The 21,912-nt window shown below is 52.6% G+C and overlaps 1 protein-coding gene across 2 annotated transcripts; it reads right to left on the reverse strand.

The window, feature by feature from the left end:
* Window positions 1-1,148: 1,148 nt before the first annotated feature.
* On the reverse strand, window positions 1,149-21,246 carry CABP1 (calcium binding protein 1). Of its 2 annotated transcripts, XM_040443689.1 has the most exons (7): window positions 14,131-15,494; window positions 9,110-9,289; window positions 6,054-6,084; window positions 5,636-5,779; window positions 4,497-4,606; window positions 4,123-4,270; window positions 1,149-1,618 (listed from the first exon to the last, which is right to left on the reverse strand). In XM_040443689.1, exons 1-7 carry the CDS (start codon window positions 14,173-14,175, stop codon window positions 1,593-1,595), a joined length of 684 nt encoding a protein of 227 aa, XP_040299623.1. In that variant the 5' UTR covers window positions 14,176-15,494; the 3' UTR covers window positions 1,149-1,592. The 2 variants fall into 2 exon arrangements, with proteins under 2 accessions (XP_040299623.1, XP_040299624.1); XM_040443690.1 differs by lacking the exons at window positions 9,110-9,289; window positions 14,131-15,494 and adding an exon at window positions 21,116-21,246.
* Window positions 21,247-21,912: the final 666 nt, after the last annotated feature.

Here is a 21,912-nt window from a genome sequence, read left to right on the forward strand (position 1 = left end):
CCTCCACCCACGCTGCCTGGGAACACACTTGCCTCCCCGCCCCCCACCCCCCCCACCCCATGTCTGGGACTTAACATCAGTGTTACTCAAATTGCGGTCCTCCAACAAGAACATCCCCTGGGAGCTTATTAGAGATGCAAATTCATGGACCCCACTTCAGACTCTGAATCAGAAGCACTAGGGTGGGGCCCAGATCTGTGGCTTAACAAAATCTCCAGGCGATTCTTACATGCTAAAGTTTGAGAACCACGAGCTTGAAGTATACAGGTCCACCCTACACACCTGTCCAATCATGTCCTCACCCTGTCAAAGCTTCTGGGCAACTTCCACCCACTAACACCCCCTTGGACTCCTTCAACCCTTCAGTGACAGAAATTAATGACAGTGATTACAAACGGATCCTGTGTAATACTGCCATGCTGGGCACTCCCACGGCAGTTATATGAATAGCAGCCCCTGGAGGGACGCAATGCAATGCCCTAAGAGCACTTACTGGGGATTTTATTATCCTTTATTATTCCCCTGTCACATAGGAGGAAACTGAGGTTCAGAGAGGGGACATGACTGGCCCAAAGCCACACAGCAAGTAAACAACTATACTCTCCAGCTTCCAATGCTGCAGAGCAGCATTTCGACATCTGTTTTACGCACACACTGGGATTTCCTTCGTGGCAAACACCTTGTCATCACTTCCGCAGGAAAGCCTCTCCTGACCTCCCCAGACTACACCAAGCCTTCTTATTATACCCTACCACGGATCCCTGCTTTTTTGCTTAATAAAAGCATCACAATTTGTAACCACGTGGTGAAGTATTTCATGTCTGTCTCCCCACCAGTACGGATGCTCCAGGAAGACAGGAAGGGGACAGACCCTGCTAGATGCTTACCCAATTTCTAGTCTCCTTTTCTTTCAGAGCCTGACTTTGTTTGGGGCAACTGGTACCCAGCTAAATCACTATATCCCCCAGGCTCCCCTTCAGCTAGAGGCATAAGGTCCCGGCTTCTGAGATGAGAAGGGGTACCTGATGGTGCTCAATAAATGCATGTTGAATACAAGACTGTTCAGCCAGCTCTGGGCATGCGGTCAGTACTCAGGAAATGTGTGCCATCTGCACGGGCCCAAGAAGCAAAGACCCCCACAGCTGCCCTTGTCTTGGAAATATTTTTATTGGTTCTGAGAGAACAGGGCTGTGGCGAGCTGGGACGGGCACAGAGCTAAGGAGGGCGGCGAGAGGCTTTGCCCTGGGGCGGACATGCTGTGCAGGGGGGGGGGGGGGGCTGCTGGCAGGCTCCCTGGCCCACCCCACCGGCAGCGGCTGGGTCCATGGCACTTGGCGCCCGGCGTGACCTCTGCTGGCTTGGCACTGTGGCCTCCTCGTCGGCGGGCGCCCCCCTTTCCAGTTGCAGGAGTTGTGAGTCTTTCACAGTGCGGAGGGGAGGGGGTCCAGGGTGGGCACCTCCCTGGGGTGCAGGCAGGCCCCTTCCGCCAGTCCATCCTGGGCTCTCGGCGGCTACGGCGGGGTGAGGCGCGCTCTGGCTCCTCTTCTCCCGCCCGGGGGGAGCTTGGCAGTCCTGGAGGGGCCCTCACGGCCTCAGCGGGACATCATCCGGACAAACTCTGGGAGGGCACAGGACAGGACCGGGTGGGGAGAAAGGAGCCTGTCAGGCCCAGCTCAGGACACAGCCTCCAAGTCTCCCTCGGATCTGAGCGCCCCCCCTCCACTGACATAGCTCCTACCTCGGGGCTGGTCCCCTACAGCCCTCCGGTCTCTCCCAGTCCATCTTGCGCAAAGCAGCGGGGCCCCAGGATGGGGGCTTTCTCGTCTGCATACCTGACCCCTCTGAAACCTCCCAGGCTCCCCACTGGATAACGTCCAATATCCTGATGTGACCTCCAGGCCCTCCCAGCTGTGGCCCCAGCTGACGCAGCTCTCACAAGCTCACCCCCAATCCATTACGCTCCAACCACACACAGATCTCCCTGTCGGTGCAGCTGGCACACTCACTCTCCCTCCACCTCTCAGCTTGCCTGCACTCGTCCCCTCTCTCTTCTTTTTCTTTTAACTAGACTTGATTTTTTTTTTTTTAGAGCAGTTTTAGGTTCACAGCAACATTAAGCAGAAAGTACAGAGTTCCCATATGCACCCTGCCTTCCCAGCATACGGCCTCCCCTACTATCGACATCCGGCACCAGAGTGGGACATTTGTTCTAATCGATGAACCCACGCTGACACAGCATTAGCACCCAGAGGCCACAGTAACATTCAAGTTCAGCCTTCGTGCCGCACATTCTGTGGGTTGGGGCAAATGCATAATGACGTGTATCCACTATTACAGTGTCATACAGAACGGTTTCACTGCCTTGAAAATCCTCTGTGCTCCACCTATTCATACCTCCCCCACCGCACAACCCTTAGCAACCACTGATCTTTTCACCGTCTCCATAGTTTTATCTTTTCAAGAATGTCATACAGTTGGAATCACACACTACGTAGCCTTTTCAGATTGACTTCTTTCACTTAGCGATATGCACTTAAGATTTCTCCATGTCTTTTCATGGCTTGATGGCTCATTTATTTTTAGTGTGAATAATATGCCATTGTCACCCTTTATCCACTCACCAACCGAAGGGCATCTTGGTTGCTTCCAGGTTTGGGCAATTATGAATAATGCTGCTATACACATCTGTGTGCAGGTTTCTGTGTGGACGTAAGTTTCAATTCATTTGGGTAAATACCCTTTCCTTCACCTGGTGGCTCCTACTCATCTCTTAGAGCTCTATTTATTTATAGCCTCCTCCAGGAAACCTTCCCTAATCCCCCCTCCAGCTTGGCAAGATGCCTCTCCCCTGTACTCCACAGCTCACTGTATTTCCCCCAAAACAGCAGGGACTACAGCGTTGGCTTCTGTCTTCCTTGCTGGTCTTGGGCTCTCAAGGCAGATCTCAACACACAGTAGGTATACATACTATGTATGCAATACATACGAGCAGAATGGATGGGGGATGCTGGGCTTGCAGGGAAGGGCTGTCATCTGTGAGGGGGCACCACCAGGACACGGGCAACCTGAAATTTTCGGATCTGGTGGCAGCAAAGCCTTCTTTCCATATAGCCACACTCTCCTCAAACTTGAGTCTAAGTGCTCCCCAGAAAAGGCCTTCCAACTTTTGTGTTCTGGACACATGCACATCCTACATCCTGGTACATGTTTATCTTGTCTTTCTGCTCAGAAGGCAAGTTCTCAGAGCACAGAGTGAACATTTTACTGTATTTTTGCCCTAGATCCCATAGCTGTCTTGAGCAGTATCTTGCAGGGTTACATATGTAGTGGTTGAGATCCCAGGCCTGGTTTATGATCCAGCTCCGCGTCTTAATGGTCTGGCAATTTCAAGCAAGTCATATGACTTCTCTGAGCTTCAATTTCCTCACATGTAACACGAGGCCATAATAGTGGCAATCCAGACAGTTGTTGTGAAAATAAAATGGGATAATATATGTAAGTGTACTTGGTGCGGTGACTGGTACATAATACATGTACAATAAATGGTAACTAGTATAATGATTCCTGATTCCTTAAAAAAAAAAAAAAAAAAAAGAAACAAAAGCTTTTACTGAGCATTAGCTATGTGCCAGGTACTGAATTATGAGGAAATACAGAGATAAAGAAAATGGTGTTCTTCTCAAAAAGTTCAGTCAAGCAGAGGTACACCTAGCACGTGGGGGGGCAGTGTGAAGGATGAGGGTGAGCCTGAGGTGCTGTGAAAGCCCAGAAAAGAGGGATTCAGCCTGAGGAACCAGATATACACACAGACATAAACATATACATATGTATGAATAAATGATTGTATGGATAATTTTTTAGAGATGGATGAATGGATAGACACCTGGACACATGAAGAGATGGATGGAACAGATGGAGAGAGAGATTTGGCAAGATGGACCAATGGATGGTTGGGTGAAGGGATGAATGGGAAGGTGGGTTACAGGGGCGCATAGATGGAGGGGTACAAGAATGGAAGGGTAGGGGCATGGAAAGATGGAGTCATGATGGATACACAGTTGGAAGTCTCCACGTATGGCCACTACTGCCTTGGCTTCTCTCCCACGTTCAAACCCCACCTACCTTCAAAGTCTACTCGTCCATCCCCATTGAGGTCCACATCTCGGATAATTTCCTCTATGTCTCGGTGTCCCACCTGATGGCCCAGGAGTTTCCTCATGGCCTCCCGCAACTCACTGGTGCTTATCTCTCCATCACCATTGGTGTCAAACTAGAGAGGGCAGGGAGGAGAAAGGGGTAGCTACAATGTGGGGGGCCCAAGGGAGGGCCCCTTCTCTAGCATCATTGCCCGCCCCCCTTACCCCGAGACTCTTCTCTGTCCAAGCTCCTTCCCTTGGCCTGTGATCCGGGGCTCTAGTTTCTCCTTTCAAGTAACTGTCCTGGGGTTGGAATTCTAACAACACCCTGCCCGTGTCTGTCCAGTGGTCGTCACTTACCTCTCGGAAAGCATCTCGAAGTTCCTTCACTCCAATCATATCTGCTGTTTCCGCCAGGAGTTTAGGTCCCATTAGCTCTACGAAGTCATCGAAATCTACATGGCCACCCACTGGAGACAGAGGAAAGGGCTAGGTCATCCATCCAACCACTCCCCACCTCTAACTAAGCAAAGGAAGGCACTGTGAACCCCTCCTTGACTGGTCCAGTGCTGGGTCCAGGGTACAACCAAAGGCCAAATGAGGACACACAGGTGACCATGGACAGGTGGCTTATCAAAGAATGGCTCAGGGGAGTGGCCAGGGTTAGATGGAGGGAACCAGTCGGGAGGTGGATAGAGAGAAAGATACGGGCGAAAGACACACTGGGTCAGAGACAGGCAAAGAATGTCAGAGACGGAGAGACAGAGAGACAGAGACAGAGCAGAAAGGCAGAGAGAGAAACAGAAGTTATGAGAGCCTGGCCCACCTGCCCCAAGCCTTACTCTTGTTGTACAAATGGAAGCTCAAATTCAACAAGATCCCCCAGCAGGTAGGAGTGGTGGAGAACCAACACCCACCCCACCCCCTGCTCACAGCAGCTTTCAGCCAGTGACTGCTGAAACTCCCCATTGGAGGGATGAGGGCTCTAACTTCAAGGTGGGCTTGCTACACTGACTTCCTGAGCTGCCTAGCAGAATGAGAATGAGACTCTGGCCACTCATGGTTCTGGCTGGCTCGAGAGTTCAACCTTTGTGGCTCCTTCTCTTTGTGGTCTCACTTGCCTACTCCCTGCTGATGCTTCCCTTCACCTTCCAAATAAACTGCTTGCACTCAAATCCTTGTTTCGGGGCCTGCTTCTGGGAGAACCCCAAAACTAAGACAGAGAATAACACAGTAATGAGAACTTCCTTCTGTTCAACAATCACCGTGTGCCACGTACAGCGTGGTTTTACAGACAGTCTCTCAATGACTTCTTGTGCTCCTCTCATTGTACAGTTTATAGGTGAGGAAAAGGAGGCTCAGAGAGGGTAAGTAGTTTGCCCCAAGTCACAGAGCTGGAAAGAGCTGGGCCCAGAACTTAAGCCCAGGGCCTGTGTGACTGCAGAGGACTTGGAGGGTGGGGACGGGAAGGGAAGAGGGTGCCCAGAGGAGGGACTCACGGTTCATGTTGATCTGCTGAGAAAGTTCAATAAGTTCCATCTCGGTGGGCATGTAGCCCATGGTACGCATGCAGTTGCCCAGGTCCCGGCAGTTGATGTAGCCATCCTTGTCCTTGTCAAATTCTCTGAAGGCCTCTCGGAGCTCTGAGGAACAGAATAAAAGTGGGCATGGCTGGGGGTGGGATCCACAGAGCCTCTGATCAGAGGCAGCCCGGGTGCCCACTGGCCCGGAGAGCCAGACCCTGGAGCTGCCAGGACGGCACTCCTCTGACAGCTGGCTCCACAGAGGATACCCAGCCCCGTACCAGGCCTTGTCCCCAGGAAGCCAATGTGTCTCTGCCTCTCTTCCCACCAATCTCCCTTCCCTCAACTGCCTGGATAGCTGAGCAACCCTTTCCCCTAAGGGGCTGCGTCTTACCTTCAATCTCCTCTGGCCGCAGCGATCTGTCCTGAAACAAAAGAAAGTGTCCTATTAGCAGCTGCGAGCGACCTAGAAGTTACAAAATGCCCAACCTGGAGGCCATCCAAGGGACAGCAAGCACCGAGTGGGACGCATGCCTGGACCACATCTTCAAGGGAAAAAGCTGCAGCCCCACATCTCCCATAGACACGGGAGATGCCCAGGGACCCCAGAGCCCCATCCAGCCTGGGCAGAGAACCTCTGTGTCCCCATTCCAGACACAAGGATGTGTCAGGGAACAGAGCTGGTCTGGAGGCAAAAACCTGTAAATAAAGCAGGGTGGGTGGGAGGTCACAACAGTGTGGAAATCTGCAAGGCGATGGGAGGGAGGGAGGGGCTGGAAGGACAGAAAGCAGGGACTAGACAGGCTGCCCATAAGGGAGGAAGAGGAGGAGGAGGAGCCAAGGGTGTGGAGGTAGACTTCAGGCTGTGCCCTGCTGCTTGGGCACGGCCCACCTTCTCCAGTTTGACCCCCATCCTACACCTGGCCCTGTCACGGGACACAGCATAGGACCCTGGGGGCCGCCAGTGCCAGTGGCTGCTGCCAGGGTCCAAAGCACACATCTCCAGCTTCAAGCAGTGCCCAGATCTCCTTGGGGAGTCAAGGAAACCCTGGGTCTAGGCATCTGAACAGATGGCGGCGAGGTCTCCAAAGAGCAGGCCCAGAGGACGCATGGGGTAAGCTCTGGCTGGTGAGGTGCCAGTCACCCTAGGCCTTCCCAGGAGGCAGACAGACTGGCACGAAATTGATGCCCCACTGGACCTGTTCAATCAGCTCCAAAACTGGCGCACTGGGCCCATCCTCCCTGTCACAGCTCTCCGTCCTTCGGCAGGAGGAATGTGGGGCAGGGCGTGCCCCCCTGAGGAAGCACATACCAGGTGTGGGCACGCCTATCGTGAACACAGACATGCAGGTGGGCCACAGTGAGCGTGAGGCATCTCGGCTGTGCATGCAGGCTGTTCTAGCCCACACGGTCAGGGCAGGCAAGAGACAGCTTCTGGCCACCCACTGTAAACTGGCCCTGGGTCAAGGGACCCCAGCTCCGGAAAATCTGAGAATCTTCTAGAAAGGGGCTGCTGAGCAACCCCTTATGAGACAACCAGGTGCACAGGACCCTGTGCTCAGGAGTGGCTAAATGTGGCAGGACAGTGTTGAGAGTGTACATGAGCCGGGGCTGAGCAGGCTGCAAGCTATCCAGCCCTCAGGTAGTATTTCTAGCTGAGGGCAGGATTCACTGAAGGTATGCGTGTCTCTGCAAGATGACTGTCGGGACTTCCACCGTAAAAGCCTGTCACGGTGCATTGTCATCACTCTCTTCCTAATCAGACTTGGATCTTGGGTGGCCGAAAAGGATGATTTTTGCCATACCCTGTGCCCCTGGTAAGTGAAGTGAGCGAGTAGGCGAGTGTATGTGTGTCCATATGCACGCAGAGGACACTGGCTAGGATAAGTCACTTTGACATGAGTCCTTTCCCCGCCCCCCCTTCAAGCCTCACGCAGGCTCCCACTTTTCCAGGACCCAGTTCTGCAGGACTGGAGGGGAATAGGGTACTGCTGACCCCCAGGGCAGCCCCCTCTGCTTCGTGCACAGCCAGAGCCAGGAGCAGGAAGGCCAGGTACCCCTCTCCAGGTGCCTGTGGTGGTGCTGGTCTGGCTGAGCCCTGGAAGCTGGTCCCTGGATCACACACTCTGCTGTGTGAAGCGGGGCCAGGGATGCCCACCGAGGTGACAGGGAAACCATGAGCACCATCCCCAGGGGTGAGATGGGAATACAGCATACGAATACCCCTTTCTCCCCAGCTTATGTGGTCCGGGAGAAGATCTTGGCCTCTAGCGTCGGACAAACTCAAGTGCAAAGCCCAGATCTGCTACTTGCTAGCTGTGGGGCCTTGGGTAGGTCACTTCAGCTCTCCGAGCCATAGTCTCATCAATAAAATGGGTTGATACTGGTACCCACCTAATAAGACCTTTGTGAGCATCCCGTGAGACAAGATATATAAAGTGCTTAGGGGGCGTCTGGGTGGCTCAGTCTGTTAAACATCCGACTCTTGATTTTGGCTCAGGTCATGATCTCGCAGTTCACGGGTTCAAGCCCCATGTCAGGCTCTGCACTGACAGCACAGAGCATGCTTGGGATTCTCTGCCTCCCTCTCTCTGCCCTTCCCCTGCTCACAGTCTCTGTCTCAAAAATAAATAAACTTAAAAAAAATAAAGTGTTTAATGTGTGGCATTCAAGAAATGGAACCTTCATACATTCGTATTGGTGACATTATGATTATCACCCTCTCCCGGTGACCGCTCGGATACCTAAAGGAGGTTGCCCCATATAGTAGCCGCGTGTGGCTATCGGAATTGGAATTGGAATCAAACAAATAGAATTAACAATTCAGTTCCCCAGTTGCACTAGCCACATTCCAAAAGCTCAATGGCCACGTGTGGCTGGTGGCTACTATATTGGACAGCATCAATTATAGAATATTTCCATTACTGTAGGAAGTACTGGACATTGTATTCAGGAGGGCTGTTAAGAGTACAGGAAACACTTGAGTCAGATTCCCCAAGTTCAAACCCTACCTCTGCCTCCCACTAGCTGTCATCTCGAGTTACCTCCCTGACTCAGTTTCCTCATCTGCCAAATGGGGATGATCATAGTACTTACCTCTCAGGGTTGCTCTGAGACTTAATTGAAGAGATGCACCAAAGCACTTAGCACAGTGCCTTGCACATAGCAAATGCTCAAAAATAACACAAAAAAAACAAAAACCAAAAAACAAGCAAACAAACCAAAAACATGAGCTGCTGTTATTACTTCTGGCTGGTGGATGTAGACTCACCAGTGCTTTGCAGCCATGGGTAGGAAACTTTGGGGGTCAGATTCCCAAGTTGAGGGTTTGGGGTACATCCATTAGGGGACACGGGTTGCTGCTGCGTACCGGGCCCCTCTTCTTCCCAGCACCTCGTTATGCCCTTGAAGGCAAGTCGAGTGAGGCTCCACTGGGGCCAACTTACGTACAGGCTGCCTGTTCTCAGCGAAGCCCTTGCGCAGGAAAATGCAGGCAGGGCCCAGCAGGTTGTGCATGACCGCGCAGTTCTGGGCCAGCATCAGGAGCGGTCCTGGGAGCTCGCCGCTGGCCGCCAGCCCCTCCTCGCTCGTCTGCACCACTGTGTAGCTGCTCTTCTCCTCCTGGCGCATCTTCAGCCAGCACCAAGCAAATACAAAAGAGAGGCAAGGGCGTCACCTCCCTGCCCAACCGGCCCTCCCGGCCTCAGCCTGGCTGCTGGTCCCAGAAGGGGCTCTCCTCAAGAGGAGACCCTGGAGAGTCAGGCAGTAGGGTTCGGAGAGCTCTCGGGATGCATGGGAGGCAGGAGTGAAACTGGTTCAAGAAATGGAGTCTCTGATCCTTGCCTGAAACGGATGCTCCGGGGAGAGCTGGGTGTGACACCCGCCGTGTGGAACAGGGGCACACATGTGTTCACAACACACACACATGCACAAAATCACACACTCGCATGCATTCAGAAGATTAGAAAGAGAAGGAGGCAGAGGGAGGCTTCTGTTCCAGCCAATGGGAAGTGCTCGCTCAGAGACTAATGAATACGGTCCTTGCCCAAGATGTTCCCAAACTGACTTTTGTCCCTGCCTTCAATAGACCCCACTGGAAGGCAGTGACGACAATCAGAGCTGGGAACACACAGAGCAGGCTCGGGTAGGCTGCCGGACTGGCAGGTGCAAACACATGAGCCTAGCCAACATAACCAAGAGGGGGGACTGTCCTCTCCGAAGGACAGTGCTACTTAACTCAGCCCAAGGTTTCCAGACCTTCAGCTGGGCCGAGCAAAGCCCATCCGAGGGTCAGAGTCTACCCAGTTTGCTGCCTCAAGACTAGACGCTCTCTGCCCCCAGCAGCTCTCCTTCTTCCCCCTCCTGTCTCTGGCTCCCTGCCTGGCCCAGCCTGCCCGGCCTCTAGAGGCTGAGGCAGGGGCCCTCTCTCTGCTTACCGAATATAGCTGTGCTTTCAGGCCCTGGCCCTTCTCTCCTCCTCCCTGACAGTTCCCATGCAGCTATAAAAAGTCAGCACTGCCCACAGACGGTCCCCTTAGGACAACAGCAGCATCCAGACACAACATTCTAGTCCACCCCGGCCTCCCCAGGATGCCCAAGACCCCCAGGATCCAGGCCAGGGCACTCTGCCTTCAGTCCTGAGCTTGGATGAGCTTAGACTTAGAGGCAAACCTTTCAAGGAGAAACAGAGCAGCTGAAACTTGGAGGGCCGTCTTTGCCCAAGAACTCCAGAGCTGCCCACCCTACCCTCTGTCCTACTGTACCCCCCTTGCTGCCAGGTTCCTCCAGCTCACAGAAGGTCATGCCCAGGAGAAGATCCTGTGATGTAGGGGGCGGCCTGTCCTCCCAGGCTGAGAACCTGAACAGTCTCTCCCAGCTTACATCATCTCCCCTCTCCTCCAGTGCATCTTCTCCCCAAAGCCCCGCGCTCTGGGGCTCCAGACTAGACTCCCTTCCAACCTCCTAAGCCTCTCCCAGGCCTAGAGAGGGAGGAGCAGTATACTGGTTCCTCAGAGGGGAGGCAGCAATTCATGCTCAGGGCAAGGCCCAAGTTCAGTGAATGCAATAGGTTTGGGTCTCTGCTTGTCTCAGAACTTCAGAGAGGTCAGGCAGACCGAGGGCCATTCTGGTTTAATGTCTGAAAGAGTTCAGGGCCTCAGCCATACTCTCACAGGATCCCAGGACCCAGGCTAGAGCAAGGGCAAATCCAGAGAGACCTTCCCAACTGGGAGGCTGGCTCAGAGGAATGTTGGCAGTAGACAGCGGCTCGACCCCATGAAACAAGCTCCCGAGATGTGTGCAGAGAATCCGCCTTTTCGTTTCTGGCTGAGTCTCGTACACTTGGCTCAGAGTGAGCACAAGCCAGGAAGGAGGAGGCAGCACAGCGGAGGCACAGAGCTCAGAGAAGAGATTTAGTACCCTGGCTTTGGACTCCAACAGTCTCGGGGACAAATTCTGGCCCCGCCCCTTGCTTGCTATGTGACCTTGGGCAAGTGACTGCACCTCTCTGTGCTCTGGGTTCCTTCTCAGTCCGGCGGGGATACACGCGGCCCCTCGCAGGATTCTCGTGAGAAATAAATGAGCTATTGCACAGTGCCTTGAGCACTGTAAGAGCCAAATGCATGGAGTTGCCATGGGGATGACAATGACGATGATAAGGACAACGGCGATGATGGAGATGCAACATAAGAGGTGCTGGGAGCCAGAAGGCATTTACTTCTGGCTCCAGAGGAAGTGGGAGAATATTTGCCAATCAGGAAAGAACGGAGAAGGATGGAGAAGAATGTGTTCCCACGAAGAAGGGACCCGCGGTGGCTGGGGAATTTCCACTGCGTCTCTTGATCATAATACTGCCTGGCACCAAGTCGCCCCGGGAGGCTGCTGTTCTCCCCCGGCCAGTGATGGCACCTGACAGCCTGGTCCTGCCCCACACGGAGCCTGGAGCAGGCCGCCTCTCCCCATTACGCGCCCCCCGGCTACCACGCTCAGGAAGCCAAGTGGGCAGCGGCTTGACAATGTCTCCTGGCACCGAAGGGACATCTCCCCGAGAGGAGCATGGCAACAGGAGGGGTCAGCCTGCCTCATGACCTTACAGCTTTCTAACAACACGAGCTGGCTAAGAGAAGGCAGGTCAAAGCTTCCTCTCACTTGGAAGGTATTCAAGCAGCGGGTGAGTAAGTGAGCAAGCGCTTGGCGAGGTGAAGGAAGGAATCGCTGCAGTGAGTGGGAATCCGGACGACCTGGAAGGTCAGGTGCGGGGATCTACGAATAACATTTCTGACAGCAGGAGAGAGACGCAGCCTCTCACAGAGGCAAAAATAAAAATAAAATACCAGCTATGGATTCACACAGACCAGCGTTTCCAAAATCTCCACTCCGCTTCCACTCGGCTGTGTGACCTTAGGAACGCTCTTAAGCCCAGCTCCTTGCTCTATAAAAGAGCCAAGAGGGGCGCCTGGGTGGCGCAGTCGGTTAAGTGTCCGACTTCAGCCAGGTCACGATCTCACGGTCCGTGAGTTCGAGCCCCGCGTCAGGCTCTGGGCTGATGGCTCGGAGCCTGGAGCCTGTTTCCGATTCTGTGTCTCCCTCTCTCTCTGCCCCTCCCCCGTTCATGCTCTGTCTCTCTCTGTCCCAAAAATAAATAAACGTTGAAAAAAAATTTTTTTAAAATAAATAAATAAATAAATAAATAAATAAATAAATAAAAGAGCCAAGAGAACTACCCGGTGGAAAAGAGCAAACGAGATCACAGAGGCTGGGTGTGTTGTAGCTTTTCAGAAGAAAGCAACTGCTGTTATTACAAAAAGAAAAATGAAATTGAATGCAAGAAGTTTTATTGTCTTTTACCTTATTCCGTGGACTCAAAACCTCTCCTATTTTCTTTTTATCCTCCATCCCCATTCTAAGAAAACCCAGAGTGGAAACATTAGGATCATGATGATAATAATACTAATTACCATTTATTGAGGGCTCGGTTCTGGGCAGTGTGGACAGCACTTTTATTTGCTTCTGACAATCACCTTGGGAGGCAAATATTAGTATTTCCACTTGATGGACAAGGGAATTGAGGTCCAGAGAGGTCAAGTAACTTGCCCAAAGCCACATGGTTGGAAAGAACAGATTTGAGAAGTCTGGCTCTTAAACACTCTGCTGTGTACAGGGAGAAGAGGGGAGGTAGAACAGAGGGATAAATCTTGTTCTTAAGTTCACCTCTTTAAGCTTTGGACAGAACCCGGGGCGGGGGGAGGCTTTCAGCCTGTGGTCCTCTAGACTAATTCAGGTCAGTTTCTGCTTCTCTGCAACTGCGTGGAGGCCAAATCCTCTCCTAAGATGACAGCTGATGGGGCTGTGTGCACAGAAGAAACAGTCAACCCTTGGAAGGATCCAAGGAACAGTGGAGATGAAAGGGAATTTGGTGTGAGCAGCTTAGCTAAATGAGGAAGATGATGAGCAAAAAGGCTCAAAATTTCCTAAATTAAGAGACTATCAAACTGACCCAGGAGGTAGTATGGGGTTAGGGACAGAGATGCCATTAGTTAACCTAAGACCTTCGGTAAGTCACTTTACCTGAGTGGCAATCAAGTTCCTTATCTGGAAAATGAAAGAACCGGAAGAAAACATCCCTATCATTCCTCCTTCCTTTAAATAATATCCATGAGTTTCTTCTATGGCTTAGCTACAGAGGGCTAGAAATACAAGCAGAGCCCATTTAAAGCAAAACCCTATAGATGTAAGCCCAGCTTTGCATGAAAAATGTCTTGGAGGTGGTGATTTGCTTTCCAAAAGGAATTCTTGCAAAAGGATATCATCCTGGTAGATAAGCAATAAATCCACTACACAAAGCGACTTACAGACACCTTTGCTCAACATCCTGTTTCTCAGTGGAAACAATCCGGGGCTCTGAACCAGCTGGTCCTAGTTGAGATTCTCTAACCTGATTCAAGAATTATTGAGGGTGGCAGGGGATACCCCAGTAGCAATGGGATTGACTCCAAAACCCACAATTCTGAAGGTTTAGAGACCACCAGAGAGAGGGCCAGATGCTCTCAAAGAAATGAATGAATCCCTGGTCCTACGGCTGGGAAGGAACCTCAGCAGCAGCAGAGGCAAAGCCCAGCTCAACCCTCTTCTGATCCTACCAGCCCCAGGAAGGGCCGGTCACTCACATGCTGTGGATCTGTGCTTTTTATTTTGTAGCCCAGGAACTCTTTGGTTTCTTTCCTAAATCTTGTGCTAATTCCCAAACACAGCCCCCCCATGCAGCTGTTAAGTCCCAACTTCAGCGCAGAGCCTGAGACACAGAAAACTGGGATCGGAGGGAATCTAGAGATTGAGGCAGGGAAACAGCTCTAGATAGAACCCACGGAAAGGGTAGCAAGCTTCAGATGCCCACCCCCTCCGTCCCCAACTCTGGCACAGACGGCAAGATGCCCCTTCCCCTGTCCCAGATCTTGGGAGCTCCAGAAACATACCTTCCTTGAGAGATTTCTCAGTGGAGACTTGACACAGTTGCCCATCCTAAGCTGAGGCAGCCCCTCTCAGGATCCCCGGGTCCATGAAGGAGACTCCTGGGGACTAAGAGACCTTAGTCCCTGTCACGGCCAACCCCAGCCTCCATCTGCCTGCGCGGTTCTTCCTCCTGGACCGTTCTGAGCCCTCTCTCCTGCGCGCGTGCTCTCTTACTCGTCTGCCTGCTCCTGCTCTCTGATTTTTTTTTTTTTTTTTTTTTTTTTTTTTTGTGGATTGTGTATATGTTTGTGTGTGTGGGTTTAACTTTCTGGGCACTTTCTTAAGGACATGAAGGCAGGAGGGGAGAGGGCAGGGCACAGAGAAAATCGCCTGGAGAGCTGATGGCAGAGGGCAGCAAGCTGGGGAAAGCTGCCGGATCATCTACATCAGATTAGAGCTCAGTCCTCTCAGCGGTTCATTTCCCTTCCCTCAGCCCCTCCTCTCCTGCTGCCAAATCTGCAGGGAGATTGCTTCAGGGAGGGGGGCCCAGAATGGCAGCTGCAGCTGGGAATTAGGCCAGCAGACCCAGAAGGGGAAGCAGGCTAGTTTGGGCTACCAAAGCCAGGGTGCCTCCCAGCTCCCAGCCTTGTGCTTGCATACACACACACACACACACACACACACACACACACACAAGAACTCAGGGACAGACACACATCCTAATTGCCCCCTGGCAATCACAGCTGGATTGAGAGCAGGCAGTTCCAGTTGAAGGCCTGGAAGATCCTGTGACATCCCCATCACGCTCCATTTTTCACACTTGCCTCGTTACCAAAAGGGGATGAGGCTCCGGGGCTGGAAGCTGAGCCAACAGCAGTGATCAGGTCCTTCGCTCCCTTTGCTATGTCAGGTCTCTCCGACCCAAGGGAAACCAAGAGACCACCGGGAGGGCGGGGGGCATGATGGAGGCAGTGCCGGTAGAGGTGTGATCCAGGGCTGTGACCCCTCTAACCATCCTCCGCCTAATCCTGAGTGAAAATCTGTCACAGGCTTCCTCTGGGTGCAAAGCTGAGAGGCTGCCCTTGTCAGAGTGGTCTTCGAGGTCCCACGACTGGAACTTTTTTAGGTGAGTGGCTCTTCCTCGTCCCTCTGGGTTCCAGGTTTGATGTGAACTCATCTCAAGCCTCAGATGTTACATTCAAGACCTACAGGCGGAGCCCGATGACCCAAGAGAGGAGGCGTCCCTGTTTCCCCCCTGCAGCCAGCTTTTCCCAGCAGGGGGCACCAGAGGTAGGTTGGGAAGGCGAACTCTTTCTCGGCCCCGGTGCAAAAACCCTTTCACAGGTCGCTGAAAGAGTTGTCAGTCCAGGGAGGCTGCTTTCCCAGGGATTTTTTGTCCAGCTTGAGCGGCTGGTCAGAAGCCCCATTAGGGGAGTGGGTGGGGCGCAGCCCAGAAGGTGCCACAGGCTCGCTCCCAGGGAGCCGGGGGAGGAAGTCCCTGGATAGCTCCTGACGTCTGCGCCGCTGCTGACGATGGAACGGTTTAATCAGGGGAGTTACTCAGCAGCCTTGTTTGGGCCAAACCTCCAGAGGGGGGTACGGAGAAGGAGGGGCAGCCCCTGAGGACAGAGGGAGGAGACCGGGGAGGCGTTGACTCCCAAAGGGCAGGAAAAACACCGGGGAGATGAAACAGATGAGTGAGCAGCTAACATAAGTGCCTTCTCCAAAGACGTGTTCCTCCAGAAGAGAGCACAAAGCAGCCTCTCTGCGGGGCAGGGGGGTCAGGGTCACGAGACTCAGGTGCATGAGAAGGGTCTGCCAGCTTCTGACTTCTCACATTCCAGAGCTTCTGTTTCCTTGCCTGGAAAAATGGGGTTTCCCCTTATCTTGCTTCTAAAGCAGATGTGGGCAAGTACCCGGCGCATGGTAGATACTCAGAGAGTAATTATTAAAATGGAAGGAGGAAGTGACATTTGTCCAGTGTTTGTGTGCCAGTCACTGTGCCTGGCTCTGGGAATGCTGTGGGGAGAACAAGATAAACATGGTCCCTGCGTTCAGGGAGCTTATGCTCTAGCAGGCAGGCAAGAGCTATTAAAGAGCTAGGAAGGCACTTATTTAATTACATTTCAGGTAAATGCTATGAAGGGGAAACACAAAACCTCCGAGAATGTGAGACAGAGGAATCCGACTTAGTCTGGGGGTTTCGGAAAGACTTGGACGTCAAACCTATAACACCAACCATCTGCAGACTCTTGAAAAGCTGGGGCTCACCAGGGACCCCAGAGGGAAGTTGGGTTAGGTTCCAGGTACAGACCCAGTTCATATTAACTACCTGGGCAGATACACGGAAAGGCAGCCACAGCATCAAGCAGAGATTCTCAATGCTAGCTGAAGCTGAGAATCTCTGGGGAGCCTCCCCAGAGATTCTGGTTTAATAGGTGTAGGTAAGCTCCAGACATTGGTGGTATTTAGTGCTCCAGGTAAATGTAATCTGCAGCCAGTGTTGAAGACCACTGACACGGATGCTAAGAGCTTGGAAAGCAGAGGCCGGCAGACCTGGTTCAAATCTTGCCCTTGCTAGAGTTGCCTAGCAAACTCTATGACCTTGAAAACTTGTGAATCTCTTTGAGCCTCAGTTTCTTTATAAAATGGGTACACTAATAACCCTTCCCTCTTGGGCTGTTGTGAGGAGTTAATGAGATAATACACACACAAAGGGCTTGGCACAGTGCCAGGCACCTAGAAGGTGCCCCTTCCCCTGCCCAGGATTGATCTTAAAGGGCCAGCTGTGCGCTCCCTTCCCCCATACTCAGCAAAACACCCACTCAGTCAGACCTGGTGACTTCTGCCCCCTGCAGGCCAGCCCAGAGCACAGCCCCCATTTGTCAACCTTGGAATATGCCTGTCCTTGGAAACAGGAGACGGGAAATGGGAAAAACAGGCCCCTATGGAAAAAGTCATGCACTTTGAAGAAATTCCATCCTTCTTCAGGGGGAAGGATGCTTCTAGCTTGAGGCTTAAGGCAGCAAGGGATTCAGGGATTCTAACTCAGAGCTTGCTTAAGCTATTTTGGGCTGGACAGGTCAGGTTATGGTGGTCCTGAGTGACCATAGGATAACTGGTGATCTAGAGGGAGCAGGTGGCTTGACCTTTAGGAGAAATTTTTTTAAAAGGATCGGGGCACCCGGGTGGCTCAGTCGGTTGAGCGTCCGCCTTCAGCTCAGGTCATGATTTCACAGCTCCTGAGTTGGAGCCCGCATCGCATCGGGCTCTGTGCTGACAGCCCTGAGCCTGGAGCCTGCTTTGGATTCTGTGTCTCCCTCTCTCTCTCTCTCTCTCTCTCTGCTCCCTCCCTGACTCGCTCTGTCTCTCTCTGTCTCTCAAAAATAGATAAAAGCATTTAAAAAAAAAATAAAAGGATCGAACAGTGGGGGCTTCTCTAAGGAGCATATCATGTGGCCCCACCTTCCCATCCCTCTTCATTGGGACAGCAGCCCCTGGGCCTCCAGAAGCCTACACTTTGAGTTCTGGAATGGAATAATAGGATCAGAGGGATGAGAAGGATAAACCCTTTGCTGATTATTCCTGATTAGGAGGGAGGCTGGCCTCTAGCCCTGATCAGTTCTATCACCAGCATTTGAGCTTGGATGACAGCCCGGTGCGAACACACTCAGGGAAAGCTGGGTCATAACCTAAGAGGTGCTTTGTGGATGTTTCTGACAAATAGGAAACACACTTATGTGACTCCCCACCGAACTGGCATGGAGCAGCACAGGCAGGTTCTTCAGAGATCACAGCCCTGCCATTTACTTACTGTGTGACCTTTGGACAAGCCACTCCCCTCTCTCGAGCCTGTTTCCTCATCTCTAAAATGGGGGTGGGGGGAGTGGGGGGGGGGATAATGCCAACCTTCACAGACTGCTGTGAAGATAAGATCATGAGAAGATACTTTGGCAAATGTTTAGTGAGCTCCTGAAGGAGGTCTCAGACCTCTCTTGTTGTTTCCCCAAAACAGCTAAAGGCCAAAGCGGATGTCCTGGAGGACTGTATAGGATTGATATTAACCCCAAGCTGACCTCCTCTTTCATTTTCCCCAGGCCCCCGATGAAAGGCAAGAGGGTATCCCAGCCCTCTGAGAGAGCAGTAGGGAGAGACTGGGCAGGGCAGGAATGAACAAAATACACAGCCCTCACCCTAGGAACACAGACCTAGTACGATTGAATCTATTAGGACCCAAGCTTCTATATAGTCTCCCTCCCTCATCTGAACTATAGGAACTAAGAAACCTCTGCAGACCAGAGGCTAGAGATACTGGTCATTTGCTCATTAGATATGGTGATCATGTTATGTGCAAAGCAGTTTGGGAATTGGGCTAATCTAGTCAAATCAGAAGAGATGTCTCTATGGGTAGAAAAAGGGAAAAGATGGAACAGAGCTGTGGGTTTTATACACAGTTGCCTCCTCTACAAGGGGTGTTTCTTCCTCAGCTTAGACTAAGGAGCAGGAAAAAAACAAACAAACAAACAAACAAACAAAAAAAAACGTTCTTAAAATAGTTTTACAAAACCCAATGCCAAGAGTTGCCCCAAATCATGCCTATTCTGAGTTAATGTCTCATGTCGCATCTCTCTAGGCAGCTGGGTAGCATGTCCTCAGCTGGCCACAAAGAGGGTACTTGGGAAGGTCTCTTGTCATTCAGCTCACTTAATGGCCTTTCTTGCCCTACTCAGAGACAGCTTTCAAAGTATCTTACACAGGCCCACATTCAGATAGTTACTCTATTAACAATAACATTAATGAAGGCTGCCCTTTTTTCCCAGCACCTACTCAAGCCAGGCATTTTGACATCCTTAATCTTGTGTGACCCTCATTAATAGCTCTGCAAGGTAGTTTTTGTCAGTCTCATTTCTGGAGGAAGAAACCCAGACCAGAGGGAGAGAATAACAGACCCAAGGTCACAGCAATGGGAAGTGACCGACTTGGGACTGGAATTTGCAACTCTTGTTTCTCCCACACCACAATTCCCTGGCTTCACCTCAAAACCACATCATCTCCTTGCAGGCAGTCAGGCAGCTCTAGGAGGTCACTGAAAGCATCCTGATTCCTGTTCCCCCTAACGTAGGAGTCTAGCTTGGTCCTTTCAGTGTCACTTTGAGCCCTGGCTCTCCCTGACTCTATTGCAAATGGAAAGAAGAAGGTCCGGGACAGCACTTAGCAGTTAATCAACAATAGCAATAATAACTAATATCGATAGTGCCCTTGCTCTGAACCATGCACTCGGCCAAGATCTGTACACATCTATCTCCATGTTCCATTTAACTCCCCCAAAATCCAGTGAAGTACTATGATTTCCCCAATTTTGCAGGTAAAGAAACAGAGGCTTTAACGAGGTTACACAATTTGCTTAAGGTTAAAAAAAAATAACAGAACTTGGGAGACGTGAGAAATAGACCTCCCCAGGACTATGTTTTGCCCTAAACAGATTCTATCAGAATGTTTTTGTATTCAGAATCCCATTTCCCTTCTCTTGGTCCTGGCCCTGTCTCTAAGGACAGAAATCTCAAAGCAAAGAGAAGTAAAGAAGACTGGAGACCCTGACACAAAAGTCCCAGGCTGGGTTCCGTTGTTATTGCTGTTGTTGTTCAAGCAGATGTCTGAGAGCTGTCAGCAGGAAGCCCACACTGAATGTGCTGAGCTTTAGAGAAAAAGTCTGCAGCTCCAGAGGCAAGAGCTCCCACACGGAGGTCGTAAATATTTGATGGGACCTTCCAGCCCTTCCTGACTCAGGTGACCCTGGTGACATTTCAGAACACCGGGCTGGAGACTATTAATGACTAAGAACGTAGAAGGAGGATGGAAAGCAGGCAGCTGAAATGCTCTGAGCTCCCAAAGGGCCCATGAAGGCAAATTCTGGAAGACTGGAAAAAGAAAAGACTCTTTTTCTAGGAACGAAGGCATAGTGCTAGCAAAACAGCCAGAAAATGTGTGCTTCCAGGCCCGTGACCTACCCCTCCACACTGCTAGATGGTGAGCTCCCAAACAGCCAGCACCGCAGCTATCTAGTCTGCTGTTGGCTCCCTGGTCCCAGCAAATGCTGGGGCAAAGTAGATGTCCCCAAATATCGGATAAATGTTTGAATAGATGTCACTGACTCCACAGCCCAGACCCACTCCACCTCAACATGTCGCTGCACTAACTCTCAAAGTCCTGCATCCAAATCTCTACTCTGGAGAACTGCTTCCAGCTAACTCGGCTAACGAGGGCTCCCCACAGGAACAAAGCCACACACTGCTGCCCTATCACACCACACAGCAGCCCCGCGCAACCCGAATCCACGTGCAGCTGCCTTCATGTCAGACCTCCGCCGGCATCAGCCACCACGGAGTAGTGTTTTGAAAAGGAATGTGCAGATCTGAAGCAGAACACACACAGCCTCCGTGGAATTCGGATCCGGCATGGCAAGCCAGGAGCTTGAAACGGCTTCTCTACACTACATCCTAGCACAGAAACACTCAGGGCCCCTCTTCCTCCAGACACCACGCAAACTCTCCCATCAGACCTCTGCATCACACCCCTCCTCGGCTGCCGCAGAACTGCCTCAACGCTGTGCCAATGAGTTTGAATTAATTATGGACTCAGCACTAGAGGAAACCCTGGTTTTGTGCAGGAGTTCACAGTTCCCTTCTGAGAACCTCTCTCCCCAGCAGCACATCCCAAACTGTAGACCTAGATTAGGGAACGGATGCTCAGCTGCCAATGACCCTTGACAGAAAGGCCTAGAGGAAACCAGAGTAGCCACTGGTGACCCCCTAGTGACCTTCCTGACCCTAGAATGCACATCAACTCAGGCCAGGGTGTTATTCCACGTTCTACAACTTGACAGCTGCCCACCCGCCATCCTAGTGACATCCCTGGAGTGACAACTTCTTAAATCTCCCCAAAGTTCCGATGTGAGCCATAGCTCTGTGTAGCCCCTCTATGCCCACCCAGACCCTTCTCTTTTCTCATATTTTTCAGCCTCCATCTAGCTCTCCAAACTTTTCCCAGGTCTCTGGGGCCACGACAGCTCATGACTAGTGTCTTCCATCCCCAAGCAAGGCTGTGTGCCCCCGCGGTAGCCATTCTTGACTCCCAGACTCCAAACCCTTTGCTCCCTTGGGTGGCTCACTGGCAGTCTTGGCTGGAGACCGGAGTTGGCGCCACCTGCTCGGAGCGCCCCTCCGGACCCCTGCAAAAATCTCCAGACGGTTTGTGGCGGTCGTTCCCTTCCAGGACTGGCCTATTCTGGCAGGTGGAGGGCGGCGAGGCGCTGGTGCCTCACCCAGAAGAGGCCCGGAGCGTGGACAGCGCACAGGGTGCTGAATCAGGCACGGGGGAGGCGGAGTGCCGGCCAGGGCGCAGGGCTGCGGAAGGACTACGGGGAGCGTGACTGGGGGGCCGCGGGCAGCGGGAGGAGGGCTGTGGGCGCGCGCAGCCGCGGCAGGGTCCCGAGCGCCTTTCCCGGGAGCGCGGACGGGAGGCGCGGCCCTTACCTGGCCGAAGGCGGAGCTGAGCATGGGGCGCAGCTGGTGGAGGAACGGGTCTGCCTCGGACGCGGCGGCTGGAGCTGAGTCCCCGCGACCCGGGGCTCGCAGCGAGCCCCGGAGGCCGAGCGCCGGGGACAGCCCCCGTTCCTCCCCATCCCGCCCGCGGGCCGGCGGCAGCGGCGACGGCGGCGAAGGTCGGGACGCCGCGGTCGGCAGCGCCTCCCGGGGCCTGCAGTGCGCCTGGGGGAGCCCGCGCCTGCTCCCCCGCGCGCCCTCCTC

The sequence above is a fragment of the Herpailurus yagouaroundi genome, unplaced genomic scaffold (assembly GCF_014898765.1).
Source record: "Herpailurus yagouaroundi ecotype Mexico unplaced genomic scaffold, PumYag 191, whole genome shotgun sequence".
NCBI lineage: Eukaryota > Metazoa > Chordata > Mammalia > Carnivora > Felidae > Herpailurus > Herpailurus yagouaroundi.